Source organism: Battus philenor, unplaced genomic scaffold (genome assembly GCF_028537555.1).
Source record: "Battus philenor isolate CCGP_79_NKW_IND1 unplaced genomic scaffold, ilBatPhil1.0.hap1 SCAF_28, whole genome shotgun sequence".
In the NCBI taxonomy this organism is placed as follows: domain Eukaryota; kingdom Metazoa; phylum Arthropoda; class Insecta; order Lepidoptera; family Papilionidae; genus Battus; species Battus philenor.
Window position 1 is genome coordinate 4,352,074 of NW_027181691.1, and position 26,747 is coordinate 4,378,820.

At 32.8% G+C, this 26,747-nt stretch overlaps 1 protein-coding gene across 1 annotated transcript; it reads left to right on the forward strand.

Moving 5' to 3' along the window:
* Positions 1-2,100: 2,100 nt before the first annotated feature.
* Positions 2,101-26,429, forward strand: slou (slouch). The gene is made up of 3 exons (XM_068769618.1): positions 2,101-2,395; positions 25,289-25,611; positions 26,141-26,429. Exons 1-3 carry the CDS (start codon positions 2,119-2,121, stop codon positions 26,387-26,389), a joined length of 849 nt encoding a protein of 282 aa, XP_068625719.1. The 5' UTR covers positions 2,101-2,118; the 3' UTR covers positions 26,390-26,429.
* Positions 26,430-26,747: the final 318 nt, after the last annotated feature.

Below are 26,747 nucleotides of genomic sequence, written 5' to 3' on the forward strand. Positions count from 1 at the left end.
TTGCTAACCAGTTTTTTTAATGTCATAAATTTTCTAAGTCGACAGCTTATGTAGTTAGAGAGAATTAAAACTCTTCAATAAATTGCTGGCAGGAACGAGTCGATTGTTTTGTAAACATTCAAATGAGTACTCTAACTACCGCCTCTGTAACACGACTCACAATAAACAAGCTGTTATTTATGTCGCGTCACTTTTTAAACTGCTATTAATGCTTACTGTTATTTATTCGTAGGAGGAAGTTAATTCCAGAAAATAAAAAATAACGTTTTTTTGGTTGGTTATAACGAGGTAAGGATGCGTTTAAATTAGTATTAAAATAGCAGTCTATATCTACTGTTTATATAGTGCAGACGCTCCTTTTTGCTTTTATGTTGGTTGTAATAATTGACGACTTGACGTGTTTTCGACTGATTTATTTTTGATCTGGGATAAGACGTACGCATTCCAAATTTTGATACCAATTTTTTCTTATTATATGCCTTTAGATAGGATATACAAAATAATTTTTCGTCAGTTATAATGAAGACGCGAAAAAATTCAGTCAAGTTTTTAAAACCTTAAAATCTTTGCGTTTGTTGAATTTGAATATTTCATTTACTTTATTTTAATTCTATCACCATCATGCTATTCTAAATAAAAATTACGCAATTTCATACTATAGTGTGCGTCAAATTGTTTTGACTACAATTAACGTTGTTAATTATTACAAGGCAGTTTGCAACATATTTTATCTACGAACGGCAATCGACAAAGTGTATATGCGATGTTTTCATTTGCGTAGCTGAACCTTACAACTTATAAGTTATGGATTAATTTTATTAGTGCCGGGTCCATCGTGTTGTAGGGCGAGGGGCCAGGTACTGTGCTAGGGGCTGACAAACCTCATTGCTGATTGCAGAGTGTATTCTTATCGAAAACAAAATTTTGAATGATCATAATGATTCTGTTTTGGGAGACCTTTCAAAAACAAACTAATATTCGTTCTTGACAGGCCTTCAATGGGCTAAGCTTAATGGAAAAAGAGTATATATTTTTCCTAAAAACTTCTTTAATTATGCTACTGGATAATCGTAAGTTAAAAAAGTAATAAACAAGTTTTTAGTCATTGAAGCTAAGAAGTTAAGTATGAACCGATTATTATTGCAGGGACGTATATAAATACTGCATCAAGGATATTTGGAATTGAGAAAGCTTTTGCACAACCTTTATAAGTAGCAGGTCTTGATTAATAATTGAGTAAAAGGCATCGAACTGTGAAATTACTGAACTGTGAACTGTTGAATTAGTTGGTACTACAGTCTTTGTGATTCTGGTTATTTCGGTTATTAGTTTAACAGTGTTTACCTTTGAAAACCGTTTACGATAATTATTAAGAATTTATTATTGGATAATAAGTGTTTTAGTAACAAGATGTGGATACCATATGATTTGCGAGAGTAGTTTACACATATAATATCTTATCATTGTATGGGTGATTTCAACTGGAGATTTTTACATTTAAAATGTTATTTGGGTTTAATAAATAGCCGCTAAATACGATGTCATTGCGCGATGGGATAGTACTGCCCAAACAGAGCGGCGCGCTGGAAAACAAATATTTCTCAGCGAGCTGGCCGCGCTAATGGCGCCCGTCCGAACCTATTAAGTTCTAAACTCAATAAACATGATTGTTAGCGCGCACGGGGCCGCACGGGGCCGCTTTGGCCTCTTCACTCCGCGACCTCTAATATTCATAAGTCAATTTCCTGCCCCATTAATACGTAACGAAGTAGCGCAAATGGCCTTATCGCTTGTGCGCGATTACTCGCCCGCCGCGCTCTTACATAATTCAACGTATTAAACGAAATTGTTTAAACCTTATTGCTCGATTACGCGCCGCCGAGCGGGGCACGCCTCGTCGCGTCCCGCCAATCCGGGGCGCCCGGCTCACCCCGGCGACTCCCCTGACGTCCGCCCCGGCTCCCGCCCCGGCGCGCCCGCCCGCCCCGGCCGCAGTCGCGACCCCAACTCGCCGGCCGCCGGTACTCGCGGCCCACACGCGGGATTTCAGTGACGCGCGTCATGAGCGACTAGAGCGTAGTGACCAGTGACGAACGCCCGCCGACACCCGATGCTGCTATGACTATGCTTGCTATGGCGCGAGGTTCGGAAGACCGAAACGACGACACGGAGACCGAGGCCGGCGGCGAGGTTGACGTCGTCGGCGTGGAAGATGCCGCTCCTGTCGACCTTACTAGGCGGCTGGGCCTGACTAGACCGCCTGATCGGCCGGCTATAGCCTTTTCCGTGGAGAATATTCTCGACCCCAACAAGTTCACCGGCCGCTCAGACGTACCGCTGCGATACGACGACCACTACTGGAGGCCGCACTACGATAGAGATGATAGCGACTCCGGTGAGTACTTTGTGCTGATATTTCATTATCAATATTAGAACCCGGCGAGCATTTTCTTCGAATCTTCACCTGACATAAACACTCTTGAATAATATTTAAAATAAAGTAGGTGCGTATATAAGTGAAATACAATATATTTAAGTGTGTACAATTTAAAAAAATCATAAAAGAAAAAAATAAAATTAATTCTCAAATAAATATTTTGACTCCATAGATTCTAGTTGGATACTTTTAAGACGATTTTATAAAAGTTGTATGAATAAAATCAGTGGATTTTATAACGAAGTCCTTAAAGATTTTTTAAAGTTAATGGCAACTTGAATATTTAGCACAAAAATAGGTTTAATATGAAGCTTAGGCTCAACCTTTTTAATATTTAGATTTATCTGACGTGGTCTATACGGCAGAAAGCATTGTAGGATAAATAATTGATATGAGACAGAGAAATATTTTTATTCCGTGATTTTATTTAAAATATTATTAAATATTAATTTCACTATAATAAATGATGAAGTAAAGTACTGAGTTTTATATTGAACATGATTTGCGGTGTATTTATTTAAAAAGTCTAGTTAGTTTCGGTGTACTGAATCGTAGGCACTGTACAGTAATAATAAAAACAGTATTATTTACATTTTTTTTAAATTGATTTCACATTAATTTATTACAAGATAAATTTCAATTTACTCTTGCTGGGTTTCACAAAAAAAAATAACGAAAGAGAAATATATGTAATTTAATGAGCATATGTAAATTTGAACATATAAATTTTTACATACAAAATAGTTTATTTCAATAGTTTAATAGAATCAAATTGAGGTTTTTTAATAGCAACCAACCACCTCAACCACCACAAACATTCTACAACAAACTCAGCCGTGTTTTGGTGCTCACGTTCACAATGTTCTTAATATATAGTATTTAGAACAATTAACTATCTTTATTATTACTTAAAAACCTTTCACGCTGTAACAAGATTTTTTTAATTAGTTTAATTAACTTGTTAAATTTATAACGCGATAATTTAGAAACGTAACATGGGAATGTATTGTAATAGAGTAAAGAGTTACACACTAATTTTATTGATTATAATATATGGAAATGTCTCATCATAAATCGTTAGCGAGTAAAAAGCTCAATATATAAAACTGATAGTGACCGTCATACACACAAACTATTATTTATAGTGAATTTGCGCCTTTAAATATGGATTAATTAATTTTATAAATTAATTTTACTGTGTAGTTTATATTTATACAGGCTTAATGGTTACAGATGTAAAAGCTTCAAAGCTTTTCCTTGACGAATAAGTTATAAATTTATTCCTACAAACCTTTTAAGCGTATAACTAATCACGCTGTATATTATAAATACTCTGTAATGTGTTTTTGTATCTACATCGGATGTAAAATCTCTTCGATTACTTGATAACCGCTCGCTCTCTTTTTCTTTATTTACCAAGTTCATCCAATAGTTGTCCAGATATTTCCGTTTGCGATAAAATCGCAGTTTGTTGTTGTACTTTAGCATATTTTACGTTTTTTTTTTCTTGAGACTTGATGTAGAATAAGGAGTTAAAAAATAAATGTACAAATGGTCTTAAAAGGTTTTTGAACGTCAATGGTAATACAGAAGCGCTTCTAAAGATGTTGGACACGCCCAGACGAAGCGCCCTCTACGAGTCGACATTTCGAACGTTAGGTATAATATAAACGAACAAAAACTGTCCATCTCGAACGGATATGATAGGTATAAAATGTACACGTGACTATTTTGATTAGTCTTGACTAGATTAAGAGAGTTGAATTGTGCGTATAACAATTTGTTGTATTCACATGTTTTGGGAAATAGCTTTTCGTGGATCGCTGAAAGCATTCTGTTCTATCTGTGTTATAATTTTGTATTTATGGTTATATACCAGCCATTAGATGTAGTTATATACTACATAATATTACTAATCGTCGTTATCTCCTCGTTTCAGCGCACCGATGTCGATTATAAGGCAAAAGGCTCCCCCAAAGATATCTATGGCGGTAAATTAAGTTAACATTGATTAAAGAACTAAAAACAAATATAGTGGAGTGGAGTTTTGTAACTTTTTTTGATGATTGTATTAACAATTTTTTTTAAATTAAAACCCAATTTCCAAAAATTTTTATCGTGAACACGCACTGAAATAGAATAAATTGCCTATTGGCAGAGCCTATGCTTAATAAATTTGAATTTAGTAAGAGATAAATGTACCGTGTTGCAGGGAAGTTTGTTATAGAATCTTATATGTTGACATACAAATAATTGACATATTATATAGGCTAGTAGCGGGTACAGAAAGTTTACTTTTATTCCTTCGATTACATTAATAAATATCAATATTTCTTTAAAATTTACTAAGTCATTTATGTACATATATTATAGTAAATACACTGTTAGTGTAGTGTATGTTAGTGTGTTTGAATTTATTTCTTAGTTACCCTGTGGACCCACTACGCAGATGGCTCGAATAGCCCGTTAATGGTACACAAAAATGCACTGCCGTATAACATAATGCTATGAAATCAGCTGAAATTAACTAAGTTACTTTTACATGACTTGACTTAGAAACTTTGTAGTTTTTGAGAAATATGATGTCAGCTTTGTATTGGATACGATCTGTCAGTTCCCTCTTGTTTCTTCTCCACAACTATAACACCTTGCGAAGCGGAGTGAAATCAAAAATAAAATAGATTAAAAAAAATAAGTAATAAGTTGATGATCAATATGTATAGAATTATATTTTTATTTTTATCTTTGTCGGAATGCCAAGCGCTAGTAGCCCGACCCGACGGTTAGTAAATAATGCTGTCTGTAATATCTGCTAGTAGAAATGACACTCTGGATGAGTTATGAATTATTACTGTTAATTATTTTTATATATAAATAATTTATGCCGCCAACACGAAGCGATTTAGCCTAGATTCAGCCCTCTCTCTTGGACGTCAGGTTGCTTCGTGTGGGCACATGAGCCTGTATATTCCATGTAGCGTCCGCTTTTGCTTAATCTAAGAACTTGGTGGCTTAACAATCCAGAAAAGAAATCAACGGTCGAATCAAAGCCAGATTACTGTGGATGGAGCACATTGTAAAATATAATTGAGGTATTATAAAATAACCAAAACGTATTCATTTATGTAAAGTTGTTTTTATTTATCGTTTTTAATATAATAAGTTATTATTTTATTGAAATTCGACTCGACTATTTCTTACGTTAAATAATCAATTAATTTATGCACTCCATTTTCAGAAAGCGCATAATCTCTTCAAATTTAAATATACGTGTTATATTATATTTATACACTGTTATGGTTAGAAGTAGTGGTTAGTACATTTATAACAGATTTTTGGCTAATCTATTTATTTTTTTACTTTTACCTAATATATATTCATGAATTTATTACTGCACCACCTAAATGGTTAACTAATAGAAAGCTCTTTCGGCATTTTGTTCGCCATTACACATTGTAATAGAAGTGTTTAGTAAATTAATGGTCATGGTTCCCGGAATGTTACTACCATTTTAGTACATAATGCTGTACTACTTATTATCAGTAATAAATGCATTTTATGATAGGGTTATTAAAAATAAATAATATAATGTTTTATCTGTTTCAAAAGTGAATGTTTAACACAACGTCCAATTAGTTTCATACGCCGGCAGTGATGTAAATATAACATATCGTAAACACATTGTGTTCCTGATTGAAAACGTGACAATTATGAGCCGATAACAAGGTTCTTCGGTTTTAGCTTTAGGCAATTATGTTCTTTATTTCAAAACAACGAAGGGTGTTTATTGGTTAATATTTAATCCAGCCCGGTCAAACTTTGAAGTCTCAATTAAGTGCGTGATGAAACGTTAACGTTTACTGTACAATGCTGCGCCGGAACCGGCGTACGCGCTTTTAAAACTCTATTACCGCGGCGTGGATATAAATGTCCGCTTCGACAACATTCCGATTATTTCTTAAACACCGCCGATGGTAACTTTCAATGTTATTGTTTTTATGATTTAAATTTATAATTCGTAGAATTCTAAAGACACGTTTTTCATTTCGTACTATAATATACGCGGGTTTATTTAAATAGGATAAACTGAAGATAGGTTTTTAGTGTCTTTATCATCAACATTTCAACTGTATGACGTCGACTGCTAGACCTAGGACTCCTTCATAGATTTCGAATAGGACCGCTTGCAAGCGGCCTTCATTTAGTGCCTTCCGATGACCTAACTAAGGTTGTCTGTCCATTTGTGGTTGGATGTCGTATGCTAAGTTTGACGTTTAGAATTATAAGGGCTCAGCGGCCAGTTGTTCTGCGCGCTATGTGGATTACTTCAACGTGTAAATCTGCTGAACTATGTGGGTTATTTTCGTTCTTCTACTACCAATGTGGTACAATTCTGTTGCGAATGCAATAATTAAGTAATACATTGTATAATACTAATTGTAATTTCGATTAAAAGAGTATTTAGACATTGTCCGTCGGCCTAATTTATAATTTCAAAGAGACCGGTTACAAGCGTAATTTCGACAGTAACGGCTGATTAGGTATAACTTATTACTAGGCCGACGGACAATGATGTTACATTATAGTCTTAATGTAAACGGCTATTGTAATTATTAAGCTAATGTGAAATTCTATCTCATATTTAAGGCGGTTACGGTTATTATTAAGCGCTACATAGCACTAAAGTTTTTATTAAAACTTTTAATGAAAATATCATAATAAATAGACAATCAATAAATAATTTCTATTCGTTTATAAAGTGTGTAGTAGATTCTATTCTGGTCCGACGTAGTTAATACTTCTGGAGCCTTAAGTTTCTGTACTGGAGATCACAGACCAGCTTGCGGAGCGAAGGAAATTCCCCCCAACGGGGTAGGCCTGTATCCAGTTGTGGACGTCCTGTGGTTAACATGATAATCCCGATAAGTTGTTTTTCTGTTAAATCTACTTAAACAGGATATATTTTGACAAATGTTACGACACAGTGTACAGACTATAAAGTAAGAATCAATTATTCAAATTTATCTATCTTAAAATCGTTACATTTGAAATCTCTTATTATCGTAGAAGTTAATTAACAAGTTATTTGTAGAAATTGTTCAAAAATAGAGAATGGAAGGGCTCTCCTTTACCTCCTTATTATACCAAATTGGAAAGCTAGAAACACCCGTCGGCAAACAATTTTAATCTAATTTGGTAATGATTCATAAGTAAATAGTTTTATAAAACCGCTTGAGGATCTGTAATATCGTCTATAGTATCATACCTTGCAGTATCGCACAATTACTAACATGCAGAATTGGTAAATAACCGAATAAGTCGAATTTTGTATTTTACATTTTATAATACCTTGTTTTTCCGCACACACATCATCACATTATCTTAAGTAATGAATAAATAAATGTGTCATGTTACATCTTCTGCAAGTATCAGTGAAAGGTTTTCTATGATTTTATTATATATAATATCGGCCAACAATGGTTTTCGTACGCTATATTAAATAACACTTTTCAACAGCTTAATAATACTAGATTCATCATATCACACACTATCACACTACAGTTTGGCGATAAAATTAGACGCCGATTGATCTTACCAATTAAATAGTAAATTTATTTAAAACGTGTACATAATTGTTAATCAAACATGCTTATATGAATAAACTGTCTAATATATGTTATGCCTAAGAAAACAGTAGAAACTCTTAGCGTGACGTCAATGTCAAAGGAGATGATACACTTTGACAGTTTGTTTTTTTTTTTGCGCAGCGGCCAGTGTCCGCTGTGTCCGGAAACAACTAAGCCGTCGTCGCCGCAGCTGCCAGCGTCGGACGCGCAAATTGATTTATCGACAGCCATTTTATGGCATATTAAACTTTTAATTATGCGTTAAAATATTTATTACCAAACTGGTACGTTGTGTTAACATCCGAAAATGTTTTGATATTATATAAATAAATAATTTTAATTTAATCTAGCGGCAAATCTTATGGGTTTAGAGGTGATATAAATGCGCACTTTTTATTAAAAAATTACAAGATGGTGTGCATTTTTACTACATATTTTACCCGTAGGAGAGATATTTGCATACGACAGAGCTGTTCTATGGTTGGTATTATTGTTTTTGTACTATTATATACGTTCCAGTACCGATAAAGTAAATATATTTTAAAATGAAATATGCTTTCAATAAATCATATTAAAATTAATCTACCAAAATTCAAATTATAAATATAGGGTGCGTCTTATAGTCCGGAATATTGGTGCTTTAAGAGACATAAGTTTCGCATAAATTAACGTCAAGCGAAATACGTTGAATAATAAAAAAATATTGTACTAATAATTTTGAGTACTTAGATTGGCAATAGTTTTATTTTGGCTTAAAGTTAATTTATGGAACAACCTGTATAGTTATTTTGTCATTACAATTCTATTTTTTATTTTGGAAATATAGCAGCTTTTACAGTCGTAGTAATATCTTCTTAGTATCAGAAATAAAAGACAGTGTAGTGTGTTCTTAAGTGCTGACTACTTTCTGTGTTATGTCAAAGCAGGGCGGGCAAGATAGGCAAATGCCGCGACGTCTTTTTCTTGTAGATCTGGGCGTAGATGGTGCAACTACATGTTATAATTACCGGATTGCAAGGTTACCAAGTTTTTAGATTTCTTGGACGGACGGTTCAAGAAATGCCTTAGCGCACGGCAACCTGAGAAGGAACCGTTTGGTAGTTGCTATTATCGGGTTAATATTACTACAACTTAGGAAAACATTAGCACTAGGAGAACAAGCGGGCAGGCCTTCTGTTTTCAAATATCTCGTGCTCGCTTTGTCGACCGGCGCCTTATTCCGCCCATGTATCGCGAGTTATTATAGTTGTTATGCTTCCATATAACATAGCGGCTACTTAGACATTTGTAGTCAGATTTGAAAAAAATACCAAAGAATATTTATTTGTTAATGTTATATATGTTAAGGATTATTTCACCGTACACCTCAGATAGAGCACTTGGGAATGATGTGTTCACCTCCAGACTATAACAATGTTTAATAAAATATGTCATTTTATATTATTAAAAAAATTGCCCCACTTACTTTATTTCTCCTGTTCTACTCAGGTCTGAGACATTTCATCCCTACAGGTGATAGACTCAACTTGACGTTAACCAGATATATAATTACCTCATCGTACGTTGAATAAAGAATTACTGAAAGGGGCGCATTTACACACGACTCATTAATACATATGCTGGTGTGGCTCATTGCCTAGGTAATTTCACGCGCTATGCCGGTTCATATATGGAAATATTACTAACGAGGCACTTCTTGGCGGTCTGTAAAATTATAAATTTGCTTATTTTAACGACAGAGATTATTATTTTAATTACATTCATTCATAAGTACTTAAATACCGCCGGCTTATGTTTTAAACTAAAACAGTTATTGCTTGTTGATTAAAAGCACATCTGTTAATAATAGATTATTGAAAAAATCTAGTTTTTAAATGTAGTATGTAAATGTTTAAAGTTGTTTTCAATATAAATTAAAATTTCAACTTAACACCATAATTCGAATATATATTTTTTAATCTGTATAACTAATCGTCGAATGCAGGCCGCTTTCAAGCAACCTTATTGTAAATCTAAGGAAAAGGCCTAGGTCCAGCTGTGAATGTACTACGGCTGAAATGTTAATAACAACATTGATTACTGTTTAGAAAATATGCCGATGTAGTACGGTATATATATACCTCCAGCGCAAAGTGAGCGTAGTGTCGCACGTTTGCGGAAAACCCAATAGCCCACAGAGACAACACCAGACAAGGTACAGGATGCCTATGTAAGTCAATGTCTTTATCATATGCTACGATACGGGTGATACTGTCAATTTGTTCATTTCATTGTTCAATCGTAAGAACCTAATTTGTCTACCTTTTTAGTCAACTTTAGTTGGGTACAATTTTCGGATTTATTGATATTAACATTTTATATCGGTCAACCTACGAGAATGAAAGAGGTACATCAAATACATAAATTACAGAAAATTTAATTATTAAATGATAAGCATGTAATACATACAAACTTTTATATAATATTTTATATAAAGGCGCGCAAATATATATGAATGTATGATAAAAATGTATATAAATACTGTTCATAAATGTCAGTCTAAAACATCTAAAAGGTTACCTATTTAAAATATCATTTACAAGTTTTAGTACGCTTTAGTATATTTTTGAATAAGTCCCTTTTGCTGTTATCTTCTGCTATGTTTTTAGGAGGAAATAATCAAATGACGTAGAAAGAAGTAATATCAAGGAGTTTTGTAGAGGTCATTTAGATGTTGGATAACGTGAGATAAGGGACGATATACAGTAGCGCGTACTTGATCGGTTTATGACTTTTTAAATGAGTTAACTGGACGCAGATATTTTTTAGTTTGTCAGATACGTAAAGTAATTTAAAAACCGACGCCTTTGATGACAATCACGGAGTTTTTGAAAAAAAAATTACCAGGAGAGGTTATAGAATATGACTGTCAAATGTCTAATCTGTTAAATATGATTTTAAAATTTAATGTGAATAATTGTTTTGCATCCAAAATTACATCCGGTAATTTCCTTTAATGGAACGTAAATTGATTATTTTGCTCAATATAGAATTTGAAAAGTAGAGATTGTAATTTTTATATCGAATATAACGATAGGAATTAATATCCTTTCGGCATTTTCCCTCTGCGTTCTTTACTCCAGAACCTTAAGGCCCCAACGGTTCTGTTCTGCGATCTATGTGGTCTGCCCACTTGAGAAACTAACGAATTTTATGTTTAGATGTATAAACATTTTTAGCAGTGGAAGTGACAAAACGAAATTCTTTCTAATTTCTTTATAATTCTAAAATAATCAATGATTTATATGTTCGATTTATTTCAATTGAAGAAATTAAAAAAAATATATCAATTTGGTAGCTCCAGCCCAAAGTTCTTTAAAAACGTCGTTATACAAAACCCGCAAACACTTGAAATAAGAACACAGACCCTGCGCGTCCCGCGATTGGTCGACGCTAGACAGAGACGACGGGCATCGTGACACGCGCCTGAGCGAGACGAACGCAACCCTAAGCCAGCGTCCCTTTGCGCAACAATCCGTGAAATTAGAGTCGTCTAAACGAATCTAACGATTATTTTATTATCCCTTTTGCACTAAGATTTGTTCCTTGCTCACTCAAATAAAAATAAAAGGTGAGTAAGGCGTCGCAAGGGTCAAGGGGCCATAAATTTCACCAGTTTACGGTCTGAACTAGCTTATTATCCGGGCCTTTAACCTCGAGTGGGCGGGGATAGCTGGCTATTTTTAAATGTACTTTTTCAAAAGCCGACTTCGTTTTATGTCATTTTACAATAACTTAATTAAATTTCATAAAACGGCGCTGGATGGTGAATTTAGTGTCATTGCTACTTAGCGTATGTGATACGAGTTTTATTGATATTATTACTTGATAATTGGTTTAGTACAGTCGCTCAATAAATTAATGGTCCGATTGTTCCAGAAAAAAATTATACGTTTTCCAAGGGAGATAGACTGCTATTTTCTAGGCAGCACTCGCTAGTGACTTACTTAAATAATGACAAACTATTCTGTGTCATAGGGTGATTGAAATTCGATGTGCTCAGTATTTTGTAATACAAAATTAAAAAAATAGGATCATCGTCCTACGTTTCCAGCTCCGGTTTAAAATGCTAGTACCGTAAACCGTAAGTAATATTTACTTATAATGGACAATAGTTAAACTAAGTTGAATGAATTTCGAACGTACATTCTCTGGAAGTGTCTGATTTTATTCTTGACTGACACTTTATATAATTTCAAAGATCATTATGTAAATAGGTTCAACATAAAACGTTATGAGATAAACAGGTTTCAATTGTTTAGTAATAAGTCCAAGTAAATAATAATAAGTCCATTGAACTAAGCAAAATATAAATAAACTAATTATAATTACATTTATTGTGTATAATCATTTATTTAAGTATTATAATAGTGATCTGGAAAACTTAACGGAAGAGTGACTTCACTCTCCCTTATGCAAGCCATTTGGTCAGAAGGAGACTACATTTTTTATTTATTTATTTCAACACACATTTTTATACAAATTATTACACAAAAATTTTCGTTAGTAGTATTATATATTCGGTATTATTATATATAATGTAGATAAGTTATTAATGGTTACAATGTGTTATAAAATACAAGTGTATATTATTATTACATCGGATTTTCTTTAGTTTCTAAGCTAGGCCTGTGCCTTGTATATCAGAAAATTCTTATTTATTACATGGAGTATTATATTTACTTGCATTATCTTTGTTATATATATAAATGTTATAAAATATTTATATATATATGTTATAATACAAATTATAATTTTGTGTATAAATAATTATAATAAATTATTAATTATAAATTTTCAAAATAGCCATAAGATTTATTTTTTAGCTAAGCTATTACTTAACTTCTGTAACCGTTTTATTAAATGGGTGTATATTTATTTTTGATTGATTTTATTGTATAAAAACTGACCAAGGAAAGACGAGAATACCTTTAAGTAAGAAAATATCTTTAAGTTGATTCTATCAAAATTTATTATCAAACTTGACATCGAAATAAACATTTTTCATTTATTTACATCTATTCGCCGTATCTTGTAACGGATGGTAAGATCAGACGGTATTTGGAAGGTAAGTTGTAGTGAAAAATGTTCGCCCTAAAGCTGAACAAACCTTAAAGTTGTCGGAATACGCTGATGTAGACCGATTCTATTGGAAATCTATGTGATAAGTTTATTTGCAACAGTGGACGTCTTAAGCCTGAAATAGTGAACTGGTCGGTTAGTCTTGATAATGGGAATAACCCTCCCCTCTCACAATCCCCGATCCATGGTCTCCAGTCCAGGATCTTAAGGCACCGATGGTTATCGGTTTCTTGCGCAATGTGGCTTCCAACTTGCCAGTTGAAATGGCCGTGAACTAAACCCGTTATTTTCGTTCTACAGATCTCTTCATTTCTGATTTCATCTCGCAGAAAAATTACCATTACGGCCCTATCTATGACTCGCTAAGCGCGAATACGAGTATGAAAAAGATTTAGCCTTTAGATATAGCCGTTGCGGTGGTACGTAGGTTGTCTTTAACAAAAGAGATATTGAAAACGCACATGCATTATCTCCATTTATAAAATAATGTCTTTATTTGTGTTATCATTATTCAAAAGAGTAAAATTATTAGTACTTTGAAATTTCTTCAAATCGAAAGGGTGTTTAAAGCCTTCAGGAAAATTGCGCAGCGTGTTAACGAGGGGCTTAATGTTGGCAACACTGCGCGAGTTGACTTTTTAATTACCAACCGGAAATGACGTGATAACACTCCGGTGTTGTCATTGTGAATATAAATGAGTTTTTAAACTCATTTCATTAATTGTTTTAAGACTGTTACGTGTTTAGCTTTTAGGCGTATTAATATTTAATTCTACTTTATGTCAATATGCGTACAACCCGTCATTGATTATTCCGATTAGAACTTAACCATTTCTGTGGTGTCTAAAATATGTTATATTTTTACTATTCTCATTGGTATGTCTTACCATTTTAAACTTTTTCTACACTGATACGTAAGTTATTTTTATTAACATATATATTTTTAAAATTTACATATAATACTTTCAGAAAGGCTTTGTTCAACTAGTCAATGTAAACAAGGCTTTGTGCGATTTATTTTTAAAGAGCGTGGCTGAGCGATAACTACTACTATTTATTTTATTTATTCATATTATTATCAACATAGATTCGTTTACAATTACCACTTGTGTACGGCATGAGAAGAATGTCAGAAAAGCCTTATTTGAAAGAAACTAGAATTAGCAGTAATAATAGCAGTAGTACATAGGGCAATTCATTTTCAAGCTTTTATAATTTAATAGCCCTATTATATTTTAAAGGGTTCTATACATTATAACAGATTCTTAAACGTTTTTATTAAATAACATACAAATAAGTGTATATAGTTTACGTACAGTATTTAAAGTCTATGGTGATTATGAAGGTTTAGTATTACCGAAGTGCCGATTCAAAAGCGTAAAATACCGCGGCAACCGTTCTCGTTATTAGATGTTAAAGTGGAAATATAAATACACAAAGAATGAAGATCCGACTATTTACACACACTGACGGTTTTTGATGTCGAAATATAGAATTGTAAATCTCAGGGGCGGATTGTGATATACTATATGCAGATAGCGTGCAAAGGCTTCGGAGAACATAACGCTAATCGTACATCCATCCGTTGCCGGAGTTAAGTTTAACCGTGCAAATATCTTTTAACATAACTGCGAACACGGCACTCGTTCGTCGCGCGCAGCGACCCGAGAATCCTTCCCAAATTACTCCTCTCCATTTTCTTCATTTAACAAATTGATGGTTCTTGTTTGCAGATAAACCTAGCCATTCGAAAACAAATCCTAAACTCATAATCACTAAGTCGAAAATCCGTCGGAAAATCAACAAACCGCTCAGCCCTCTCCAGTGAAACGCTTACGCCCAGAGATAAGGTTGAATTTGGGTTAATGAAGATCGGGTTGGGGATTTTTAACCTTAGTAAACAGAACTTAAAGAGCTTAATCGTTCGACAACGGGCGACGCCTGGGGGTTGGGTGAGGGGACGAAAGGGGTTGCGGTCCAAGTTTGTAATTAATAAAGCCCTCTCGATTACAAGTGCCTTTCCTCGCTGGAGATTTCGGGTGCGGTGGAATATGAGAGGTGCGGTCGGGGACGTCTGCAAGGAGCTCCCGTTTACTAGACTGAGATGTTGGGGAGAGTTATTTCGATGCGCAGACAACTAATTGAATAATGAGTTAGAAAGTGCAATTAATCGATATGAGATACACGTGGTACCTTTACGGATATATGTCTAATTTGTTATTTTTTTACATCAATTATAACCACAACGATACTTTTACTCATACAATGATAATATTTACACTGAATATAACTTAAACAATATTCAACACAAAGCTTAATACGTCTACATAGTATTGATTGTTATGGAAGACTCTACAAACCATAAACAATTATAATAGCATAAAAAGAAACTTAAAAACTGAAAATATCTTTAACTTATTAGTAATAATTACATAAGACATTTGTGTATACGATTTTGTTCGCTTCATTGCTTATGTATATGCTGTGTATATGGAATAAACATTACAAATATATATAAACTTTCGGAAATATTATTAGACTCACACATAAACGACAATATGAAGTCTGGATTTTCTACCATATATTTTTTATAAAAAAACTAGCTAGTTTATTTTACTCATTGTCACAGAATTTTCTCCAACGACATTTTTATGTGGCAGTGCTGCAATAATTAATTCTATTTATTTAAAAACAAAAAAGATTTTTGAAAGAAGTATTTTAACGAATGCTTTTCAATACATATTTAATAACAAATTATTATAATCGCCAAAATTTAAATATTCGTATCAAAATTGTGATAGAAAAATTATTAATACAAAAGATAAAAATAAAATCGTAACGTAAATTTCTTCTTGAAAATGTTAACAAATCCTTCATAGGTCTATAGGTACGCAGATATAAAAGTTCCATAACATATCTTAGATCTTCCTATTCTCAGTTTAAAATCTAAAATTATGGGTAAATTATTAAATAAATCTTAGTACAGCATTTAAGAATTTTTAGTTGATCGGAATGTCTGGAACTTGGTTTGTTGACTCATTTATATAGATGATGTAACCATGTATATATCAAATATTTTTATTTTTTTTCTTCTCAGCAGACACAGAGCAGAGCATTTCGAGCCGATTATAGCTTATTACTTATAATATTAAAACAATTGTCGATTCAAAACTGCATGTAAATGTCTACACGAATAAAGATATCTTTAATATGAAATTTTAATTTGTTGTCCTGTTCTAGCTATGAAATAATTAATTAGTAGTTTAATAAAACAAAAGTTTATTCAAAACCATTTGTAATTTTAATGTTTTTTTTTTTAACAAAACACATTGTTAGTTTTGGTTCGTTAGTGAACAATGTTGATACTCTTCTAATACGAGAACAAGAGTTCATGGAAGAGAGCATTTGTAATTATGAGTTCGTCTCCAAGATATTTCAATGTTTATTAAATAAGTTATTTTATATACTTTTAAAAAAAACATATGGCCCCGTTGAATTTTCCTAGTCTACTCCTCTCAAGCCTGAGATGATGAATGACCATCCGAGAAGGAGGCAGTTGAATGAAGAGTTTTTGAATTAAAATTTTTATCAAATTAATTTTCATTTAAACAATGTGCCTAAATGCTATTTCAATCAGGGATGAACAACACGCGGCCCGCGAGCCGCTTGCGCCTGATAAACATGTTTATACGGCTCGCCAAGCATTTCTAAATTTATTAATCGACTTTTTTCCATTAGTATTGTATTATAAAATTAATTATAATTACATGGTAAATGTCATTATAATATTAATTATAATTACATGGTAAATGTCATTATAATATTAATTATAATAATTAAAATAATCATACTGAAAGAATTAATCCAAAATTAATACCGATCGAGACTAGCTCGCACATCAATTCCGGCTGATATTATCAGTTTGTATCCAAAAAAAATTGTCAACATTGTTATAATTCGTTTTTAAGTTCTTTTCTTCTTTATTTTTATTTTGCATTAAAAATTATATATGCAATTTCAATGTCTATATTTTTTAAATTGTAATCAAATTATTACCAATAAAATTTAGTAAATTATTAATAAGTGCGAAACCAAAAAAAATAAATTTAATTGGCTCGTTGATTCAAATGGTTGTGCACCTCTGACTTAAATAATAAATGGCAGGCACACAGTCTTAGTACAATTAAATATTGGAATATAATTTTTGAATACTGATGAATAATAGTCATAACATATTGTATAAAAAAAGTAATTAAGTTAGACAAGACAGACAAGATAGGAGAACGGTGTTTCTCATTATATTTAAATAATAGACACGCACACAGTAAATGAGAATTAAAGTAAATGGATAAATAATAGAAAATGTACATAGCAAAATAAACAGTAGCAGGAAAATAAAGTATATACATTTATTTATTTATTACCTATTTTGCCAAAGCACATCCATAAAAGATTAATTTTAATTAGAGTAATGTTTTACGAGAGTTTTTTTTTGTGTGTGACTATAGCACTCGGAAAGTTCGTAAGCTGTGTAAGTTCGACCGCTGTAAAGTCAAAGTATTTTTAACTCGGACGAATGCGGCCGCAAGCGGCTCGGCGGAGTCGCTTTACGGGCGACACGGGCGCAAATCTACCCAGTTTACACCCGCTCACAAGTTTTGCACCTCGTTGAGGGAAGTCTCTTGTATTTTAAAGTGGGCTTTACGGGTTCCATGTTTCGGGGATTTCTCGCAACAACAGTTCCGTTATAAATTTACACGAAAAATAATGTGGTTCAGTATTAACTTACATATAGAGCAGTGTTAGCTCGACGGTAGAGTATTGAGATTTGCGATCGTAGTTCCCGAGTATAATTGACACTGTGCATTAATTATATGGGATTACCATGGCTTACAAGCAATTTTCCAGAGGATGGGCAGCAGCGTCCTCTGCAGACCATAATACCACAGTGTGATCGCCAGCCCGCCTGTTAAACGTGTCGATTGTTGTATATCTTTCAAAAGTCATATTTAGGAGAGATTTAGGTAGAGGTTTCGTTTTAACCCTTAAATGCATAATGATGTAAAATTGCAACATACCACTTAAACGTAAAATGAGAGAGAAAATGCATAGTATTGTAAAAATGCAACATTAGGTTTTTTTTTAAAAAAAATAAGTTTAAAAAATATTACATACATTTCATTTTTTTGCCATGCATTTTAGTGTACTTATTTGCAAGATAAATATTTTTTTTAAGAGTGTAAATAAGATTCATGCATTTAAGGGTTAAGTTATTGAAGGAGTCAAAAATGATTTTCTACAAATACATATTTGTCATGACCAAGGTATTCATATAACGCACCAAGTTTTGCTATTTCAAAATCGTAGTATATAACAGAATATCAAAAAAAATTATATTTACTTCGTTTACTGTATAATGCAGCAGAATTTGTGATGGTAGAGTTACCAGCAGCTTGATTATGTAAATTTAAGTCATCTGTGGGATTCTTGCAAGGGGATTAATGATATTGTAAATGTGAAATAGAAGCATCTAGAATTTTTTTGATTATAATAATTAATAATCAGTAACTTTTTCATTATCTTTTCAGTTGTATGCCGTACACTGTTGGACTGAAGTCTCATCCTAGATTTTCAATGTTATTTACTATTCTAAGATTGTCGACTGCTTCTCACAGGTCCCATTGTAAATCTATGGGGGAGGCAAATTTTTAATGGACGTCCTCTGACTGAAGTGTTGTTTATAAAGAGATATTATATATAGTTGCGAACTGAAGTGGGTGATTTAATTAAATATGTCGTAATAATTGTCTACGTGTCAGATTTGTTACACTCAAGCGGTTCCGTTTATTAACGTATACATTAAAATCAAAATAATTTAATTTACTTTAGAGATAAGATGCTGATAAACGTTGAAAACTACTCGAATTATTAAGACTTCGAATGGAGAATATATTTTATTTCTTTCTATTAAAGTCGCATTTGCAGATTCCATCTGATCCACGATATAAATTAAGAAATTTCTCGTATTTATAGCAATGTTAGTAGTTGTTGGTCGCAGGCCAGTAGAAAAATATATAATTAAATTGTATTTATACATAAAAATGTATATATAGTACTAATATTAATTATGTAGCAATTACGGTACATTCCCCGTAAATATCATCGGGCGAAGCCTATGCCTTACAGTGGGCGTTTATGGGCTGAAACGAAGACGAGATTTTATTTGTGAGTTATAACTATTTTGAATATTTTAATATTTTCTTAATAAACAACGTATATTCACAAAAATAGGTTGGAATATAACATAAGAATAGCACAAGATATTGAGGTATATATTCTATAGTGATTGTATAATCATTTATCTTCATGTGTTCAATCGTGCAAGATAAACATCTTTGTTATTATAACAAGATCTTTACGTACTCAAACATTTCTTACCGTGTTTATTATAAATAACTTATGATTCGTTTACAATTCCCACGTCTTGAACAGCACTTGAAATATGCAATCTCTAATTTCCTGAAAGAATGCCTAAAAGGTTGTTTATAATAAATAACTTACGCTTTTCTTACGCTTTCCACTTTATAAACAGCACTCGTAAGGTTTATTATCTATTTTTTTCATTGCTATGTTATATTTTATGTTTGTTTTAAAGTCGTAAATATATGTAGCTCGGGAAACTCAAAAAGTAAATAACTGAAATAGACTTAATAATCAATTCCTAAGTCATAAGTTACAATCTACGTTTTTATTTTAAATAAATAAATTCTTTTTAAAAGTTGCACCTATGATAATAATGTGATTATAATTTCATGAGTATAGTTATGGTTTGTGATATCCCTTGTTTGATCACATCCTAACATTATTTTTTGATTGCTGTTGAATATCTGACAGGGAGGGATAAATTTTTTAAGTGACTTTGTGGTTTGTATGATAAAATAAACGTTTACTGTGATGTAAAATATGAAAAATAATAAGCTTATACGATGGAGGTTCCATGTAGCTTTGAGTTTAGTAATAGATTGGGCGGTTCATTTATATAAAGTTTTTTATGCATATAACGTGTATTTAAAGCACTTAAAAATATTCTTTTTAATTACCATTTATCACAGGATCGATAAAGCAAACAACACTTCGACAAGAACTCTTCTATTTGCGACGCTGACAATTAGCGCGGTATGTGCAACCGACACATGATACCCCTTCAATCCTTTAGCGGCTGCCGTGTTTTGTTGCCTAAATAGGTTTTGTCTCTATGTTTTTATTTTGGCCATTCGCTCCGTAAGCGATTAAAGTGTTGATACATTTAATGTCGATAAATTTTGTATAAACATTTTGTATGATAACTAACTGTGACCAATATTTTATGGTATAAAGAAACAAACACAAATGTTGGGAACTCAAATAGCATATATTTATTATAATACAAATAAGACAGGATATTACTGTCATCGATGAAGTCTGACAAATCAGCGACTTCCCGGGACTTTGACAATGTTGTCGGTCCACCTAGTGGGAAATCTACCCACGCTGCGTCTACAGGCTCATGGTCGACACTGGAGAACAACGGCCGATGGTTGCACGAGTGATGCGCCCCGCCCATTACTACTTCAGATAAGTAATTCTTCAAGGAACGTTGGTATATTCGATATAAATTTTAATTTACGGACAGTACTGCCTGAAGGCTATCTGTGGAGTTATTCTACAAAATCGAATCAGTAGTGAGGAGATCCACAGACGAATGAAAGTAATCAATAGCTTCGCGGATTTGCAAGTCTAAGTGGAAGAGGTCATATAGCTCCCGAAACATATGGAGAATACGGACCGACAAGATGTCTACCCACAAGATGATTAAACGTCCTTGGTAAGGTCGCCGGAAGACACTGGATGGAGGTAGCTTCAACCAGTTGGGAATCTCCTGGGACTGCGTATGTTTACCAATGGACGTTCTATTGCTGAAATAACGATGATGACCGTTCCACCAGAAACAAAGTATGTTTCTTAAAAATATCTATAATTAAATATAATCAATCTATGGCAATGTAATTATTGCCAGTTCGAATCACAAATGACTATTGTGTATGACTGAAAAGGTTACTAATGTAGCTCGAAAAATGGCTACATCAATACAATGGATACATCATGTTGTTGTTTGTATCATTTCTTATGGATTTCCCTAATATTTACACTGTTTTTTTTAAATAAAACTATGTATCAACGACGTTACAAACAATAAGAAAAAAAAATTGATATTATTACTCGTTCGAATTATAAATTTTTCTTAGAGATTTTAATATTATTAACACAAAGGTATAATATTAAACAGGTTTTTACAGTCCTTTATTGTGCTTAGAGAAGAAACAAAAACATTGTTTATTAACACTTAACGGAGCGCAATTTCGCTCGCTGTATGCATATATCATTCGGCAGTGCATCTGTTCCTGAAATCGTCGCTAATTCGTTTGAACTGTACTGGACTACCGTCATTATCTTCAAAGAGTAAAGACACGGTAATTTTAACTTAATTACTAAAGCATTACAAGCTTTTATCGTATGTGCTAATATGTTCATGCAATGAAACGTATCAACATTATACTAATTTGAACCTAATTGAGTTAAGTTTAAATACAACTTTGAATGTCGGTAAAACTCGATATATTTATGTTATTAGTCCTTATAGGCGATAAAACGGAACTTATGTGTTGATATCACGAAAAGGGGTTTAGGAAAGCAAGACATAAATTGGGTTAAATAAGGACTTTAGAAAATATTAGGTGGAACTTATTTAACGTAAATTTGGAGAGTTTTTTTATGTTGAAGTTTTTATAACATGTCGTCATGAATCCCAGTTTAAAATTGGACTGTGTTTTTAGTTTCAAGGTCTGTAAATAAAGGTTAATTTGTTTATATGTTTATTTAAATTGAAAAGCTTAAGATTATACAAAATTTAAATTCCAAAATCTCTAAGTGCCTAAACACGAAGGTCTTCGATCAATGTGTGTTACCGGTGATGACTTATGGCAGAAAACCTGATCCCTTGCTTCGAGACTTATTAGTAAGCTCACAGTGGCTGAATGAGCTATAGAAAGAGTTATGCTCATGATTCTTTTTCAAGATCGAATCAGAAAAAGGAGATCTGTAGTAGAACTAAAGAAACCAATGTAGTCACATAAACTGGCAAGTTGAAGTGACAATGGGCCATGAGGTTCTGGAGTGGTGACCACGGAGCGTTAAGTTTAGCGAATAAGGTGGATAGACAACCTTATCAAGGTTGTCAGAAAGACGCTGGATACAGGCCGCTTCTAAACGGTCTTTTTGAAAATCATGGGAAAGGCAAAAGTCTAGTAATGGGCGTCATACGGCAATGATGATAATGATTCAAAATCTTACCCTCAAAAGTTACGTTTAATAACATTATCAACGCATTGGTTTATTATTGTTATTATATGATGTACATATGATGATACATTTATGTTGTTTTTCATAAAAGACTATAGCTTGTTTCGTTATCCATGGTTAAAAAGTATGTTATTTAAATAAATGTTCTACTTTGATGGTTATGTGTGTATTAAAATAAAACAGTTTTAAATATTTTCGATATAGATGCTGCGCACTTTGTAACCGCATCGTAAAGAAAACGATATAAAAAGTCGTTGCTTTCTATTAGAATCCATTAGTATAAATCGTTTTAAAATGTTTAAACTAAAACATCAAAGGATGGAAGATTTTCTGGTAATTTTAATGAAATTAGTTATTTAAATGAATATCAATTGAGTCGGTTCACACTTGGAATTATATGGAACACATAACATATGAGAGATTTATTATCCGAGCAATTGTTTCGTCGTGCCAGAAACTGTCATAACGAGCAAGGTTTCAACTAACGATAAGTACATATGTACATTGTACAATGAAGAGTCATCAAGACACAAAATCGTGTGCAATATATCTTTTGCATACGTCAGCATGCAATGGAACGTTATTTTTTTTTTAAATTAAGGCACTCATCAATTTTTTTATAGTTCATGCCGATTGGTTAGGACTCGGAGGTGTGGCTTATATCTCGATTGATCTCTTTTTAAGTAATAAAATTTTCGTATATTCAAACTGATTAATAATTTCCTTATTAACATAAAAGTTGTTTGTTGCAAATAACTTCAATTTTGGCGATTTAAAGTAGCACAAATAAAATTTATTTATATAAAAAAAGGTTTTTAAATAATTCTTGAAAGTCAGTTCTCTAATATATTCTTAATACTGTGATGTGACTTCAAAGATCAGATATTATTTTTTATATTACAATATATTTCTAAAAGTGTAAATACTTTTGCAGTTCACTTTATAGCAGTCTTTATTTAAAAATTTATGATAAACATATTTTAAACTTAAAACACATCCATTACTAATTCACAAAATGGCGGATCAAACGATTAAAAGATATCAATAAAGCATATAAATATTAATCCTGTTGTGACTCAAAAGAGGTTATAAATTTAGTCACATGACTAATCGGGGTTTATCATTAATTATTAATGGCGAATGGCATCGTTTCATTTTTATAAGAGTGAATTCTAAATGTTATGGCGGTGTTGCTTTGATTTCGATTTGATACTTATTAATGATAATTTTACCGCCATTTTGCGGTTACTTCAGTCATAAAGGCAGCTAAACACAACACCAGTTTAGAAGATATTTATACATCCTGTCCACCATTAGGATACGTATTTCACTAATTTTACTAAGCGCGAAATAATCATAAATTATATTTTATTGGCACCGGACGTTAGAAATTTGCTGCCGATGTAGTCGCTTAAAAATTAATAGCGGTTTTAAAACTATTTCGCACTGTTAACATAGCCACCCGGCGGAGGAAACGGAAACGTCTATTATATCATCTGAAAACATGAAAATTTCAGAATAATGTCCATGAGGAAATTATAAAATGTTTAATTTATATGAAGATTATTTGTATTCAGCTCTTGTTTATATCGGGAGCTGTTAAAAACGTATTGGCCACGGTCGTTAGTTTGAGAAGTTTATGGCACTATAAGCATTGGTTGTCGACGTTAATCCTGACAAGGTATACCTTGGAATATAATTTTCAAGTTTACGAAAACATTTTGTCGACCCACGTCTATTAAAACAAAACAATTAAACCGTTTTTCATTGAAATTATTATGTTAGAATTGTTAATATTGTATAAATTTAACTGCCAACACCGTAACGTATCATAAGCATAAAAAAATAATAGCATAATTGTTATGGTTAAACTAAATATAAAACTACACATGTACCAAGCGTATTAAAGATAATTTAATAGTGACTATTCGTATATTGGACACTATATTCGTTTGAGTATATATTTTTTAATTAGAATTTGATCTTGGAAGCAATATAAATTATGTTTTTAATTTATAGGCCAATAAACAAACAATTTCTTATATAACCAAAGAACATTAAAATGAAAGCCAGTTTTAATAATTTTTATGGAATATATTAACTACAGCATTATATTTGGTAAAATTTAATAAAATTTAAAATTTTTGCTTAAATAGACTACGGTGCGGAGGCGTCTTCGTAAAGTCCGTACAAGGAGACGGGAATTTGATTATCCCATTGTTTCTTATTGATTTAAGTCTTTTTATCAATCCTATACTTTTCACATATAATACAATATTATTTTTCACATGAATTATAATATTATAAGAAAATATTTGAGGTAAAATTCTATAAGAAGACTTTGTTTCTAAAAAAAAACAAAAATGGTTGCCATAAAGATTAAAATATGCTATTGAATATAGGCCATGTTAGTCCTTACATGGATAAGATATACACATATAATATAATATTATTTTTCACATGAATTATAATATTATAAGAAAATATTTGAGGTAAAATTATATTAGAAGACTTTGTTTCTAAAAACTAAACAAAAATGATTGCCATGAAAATTAAAATATGCTATTGAATATAGGTCATGTTAGTCCTTACATGAATAAGATGCTAAACTCTTCACTCATGATGACATCAACCTATACCCTTATCATTATTACGTCTGCTGTAAACTATACTGTACTAATAAACTATATATTAATTGTTACAGTCAAAGATCACCTTCAAAGTTCGGATATCGAAGCCGATGATGTGGAGACCGACGACCAGACTTCCAATATGGACGACGACGTACTCACTCAGTCGGACCTCGACGAGAATGGTGACCCTAAAAGTCCTGTTAGCTCGAGTTCAAAGAAGGGCAAGAGTGGGTCCTCTAGGGACTCAAAGGGCGGCACGAAACCGAGAAGAGCGCGGACGGCGTTCACTTACGAGCAGCTGGTGTCGCTGGAGAACAAGTTCAAAACGACGAGGTACTTGTCGGTGTGTGAGAGGCTCAACTTGGCGCTCAGCCTCAGCTTGACTGAGACGCAGGTATGTTAGCACACTACAGACTACAAAACTAGATCGTAGTAACCAGAAGGCATGATTATGAAGACAATTGCTGATTAGGGCCGTAGGACAACGTTGGTTTACTACATTATTAACGTGGACGGACTAAAGACTTATTATTGAATCATCATCGTCACCATCATTACTTCAAGCTCAAGACGTCCACGTGCTGTCTCTCATCACTTATCACGATATTTTTGAAACCATTAAGCATAGATATGAAATTTCGTAGATAAATTCCTTTGCCACGTAGAAGTTAGCTAAAAACGAATTGCTGAAATTTCATGCGTAATATGGACGGATATTTTTTGCCATGTTAAAAAATTGCTTGGAATGGATTTTCTGACATTGCTTTGCGTTATGACAAATTTGAGAGAAATCGTTTAAATGATATAAGACCATTAATTATAAGGTCAGGTCAGTGATCATAATAGGGACATAGACAATAGATTATATTTTGTAAATATTATAAGTTAAGTTGCCATTTCTTAATTTTATTTTATTTTAACAGGTCAAAATTTGGTTTCAAAACCGACGCACCAAATGGAAAAAGCAAAACCCAGGAATGGATGTGAATAGCCCAACAGTACCGCCGCCTCCGGCAGGGGGATTCCCTTCGGGTCCTTACCCCGGGGGTCTTCTCTACTCCCACGGTGTTCCGTATCCCTTCACAGGGCCGGGCCCTTACGCGCCGTACTTCCACCACTTGGCTGCCAATCACCACCACACACATGGTAGCCTGGGGCACTCCCACACGTGATTGTGGCCCCGCCCTGGCTCTGGGGACGCTAGGGTCGACAAGGATAACGAAAGCAGCTGCGGACTGACAAACCAGTGATGTGCGATATCAAAAATTATCGATAAGTTTAACCTAAGTTCTTAATTAAATAGTGCAATTTTATATTTAAGGTGAAATTATGAATCGATTGTGATATATGATAAGGATTGTTGTTCTGATAGTAGCGGCTTTATATGAAGAGCACATTTTTAAAGAAAACCATTTACTTACATCGACTGTTGTAGACTGCATAGTACTGGAAACTTTTTAATTATTACATACTAAAGAATATATAAGTGTGATTAAATAGTACACAATAAAATATGCAATGTTTTATATT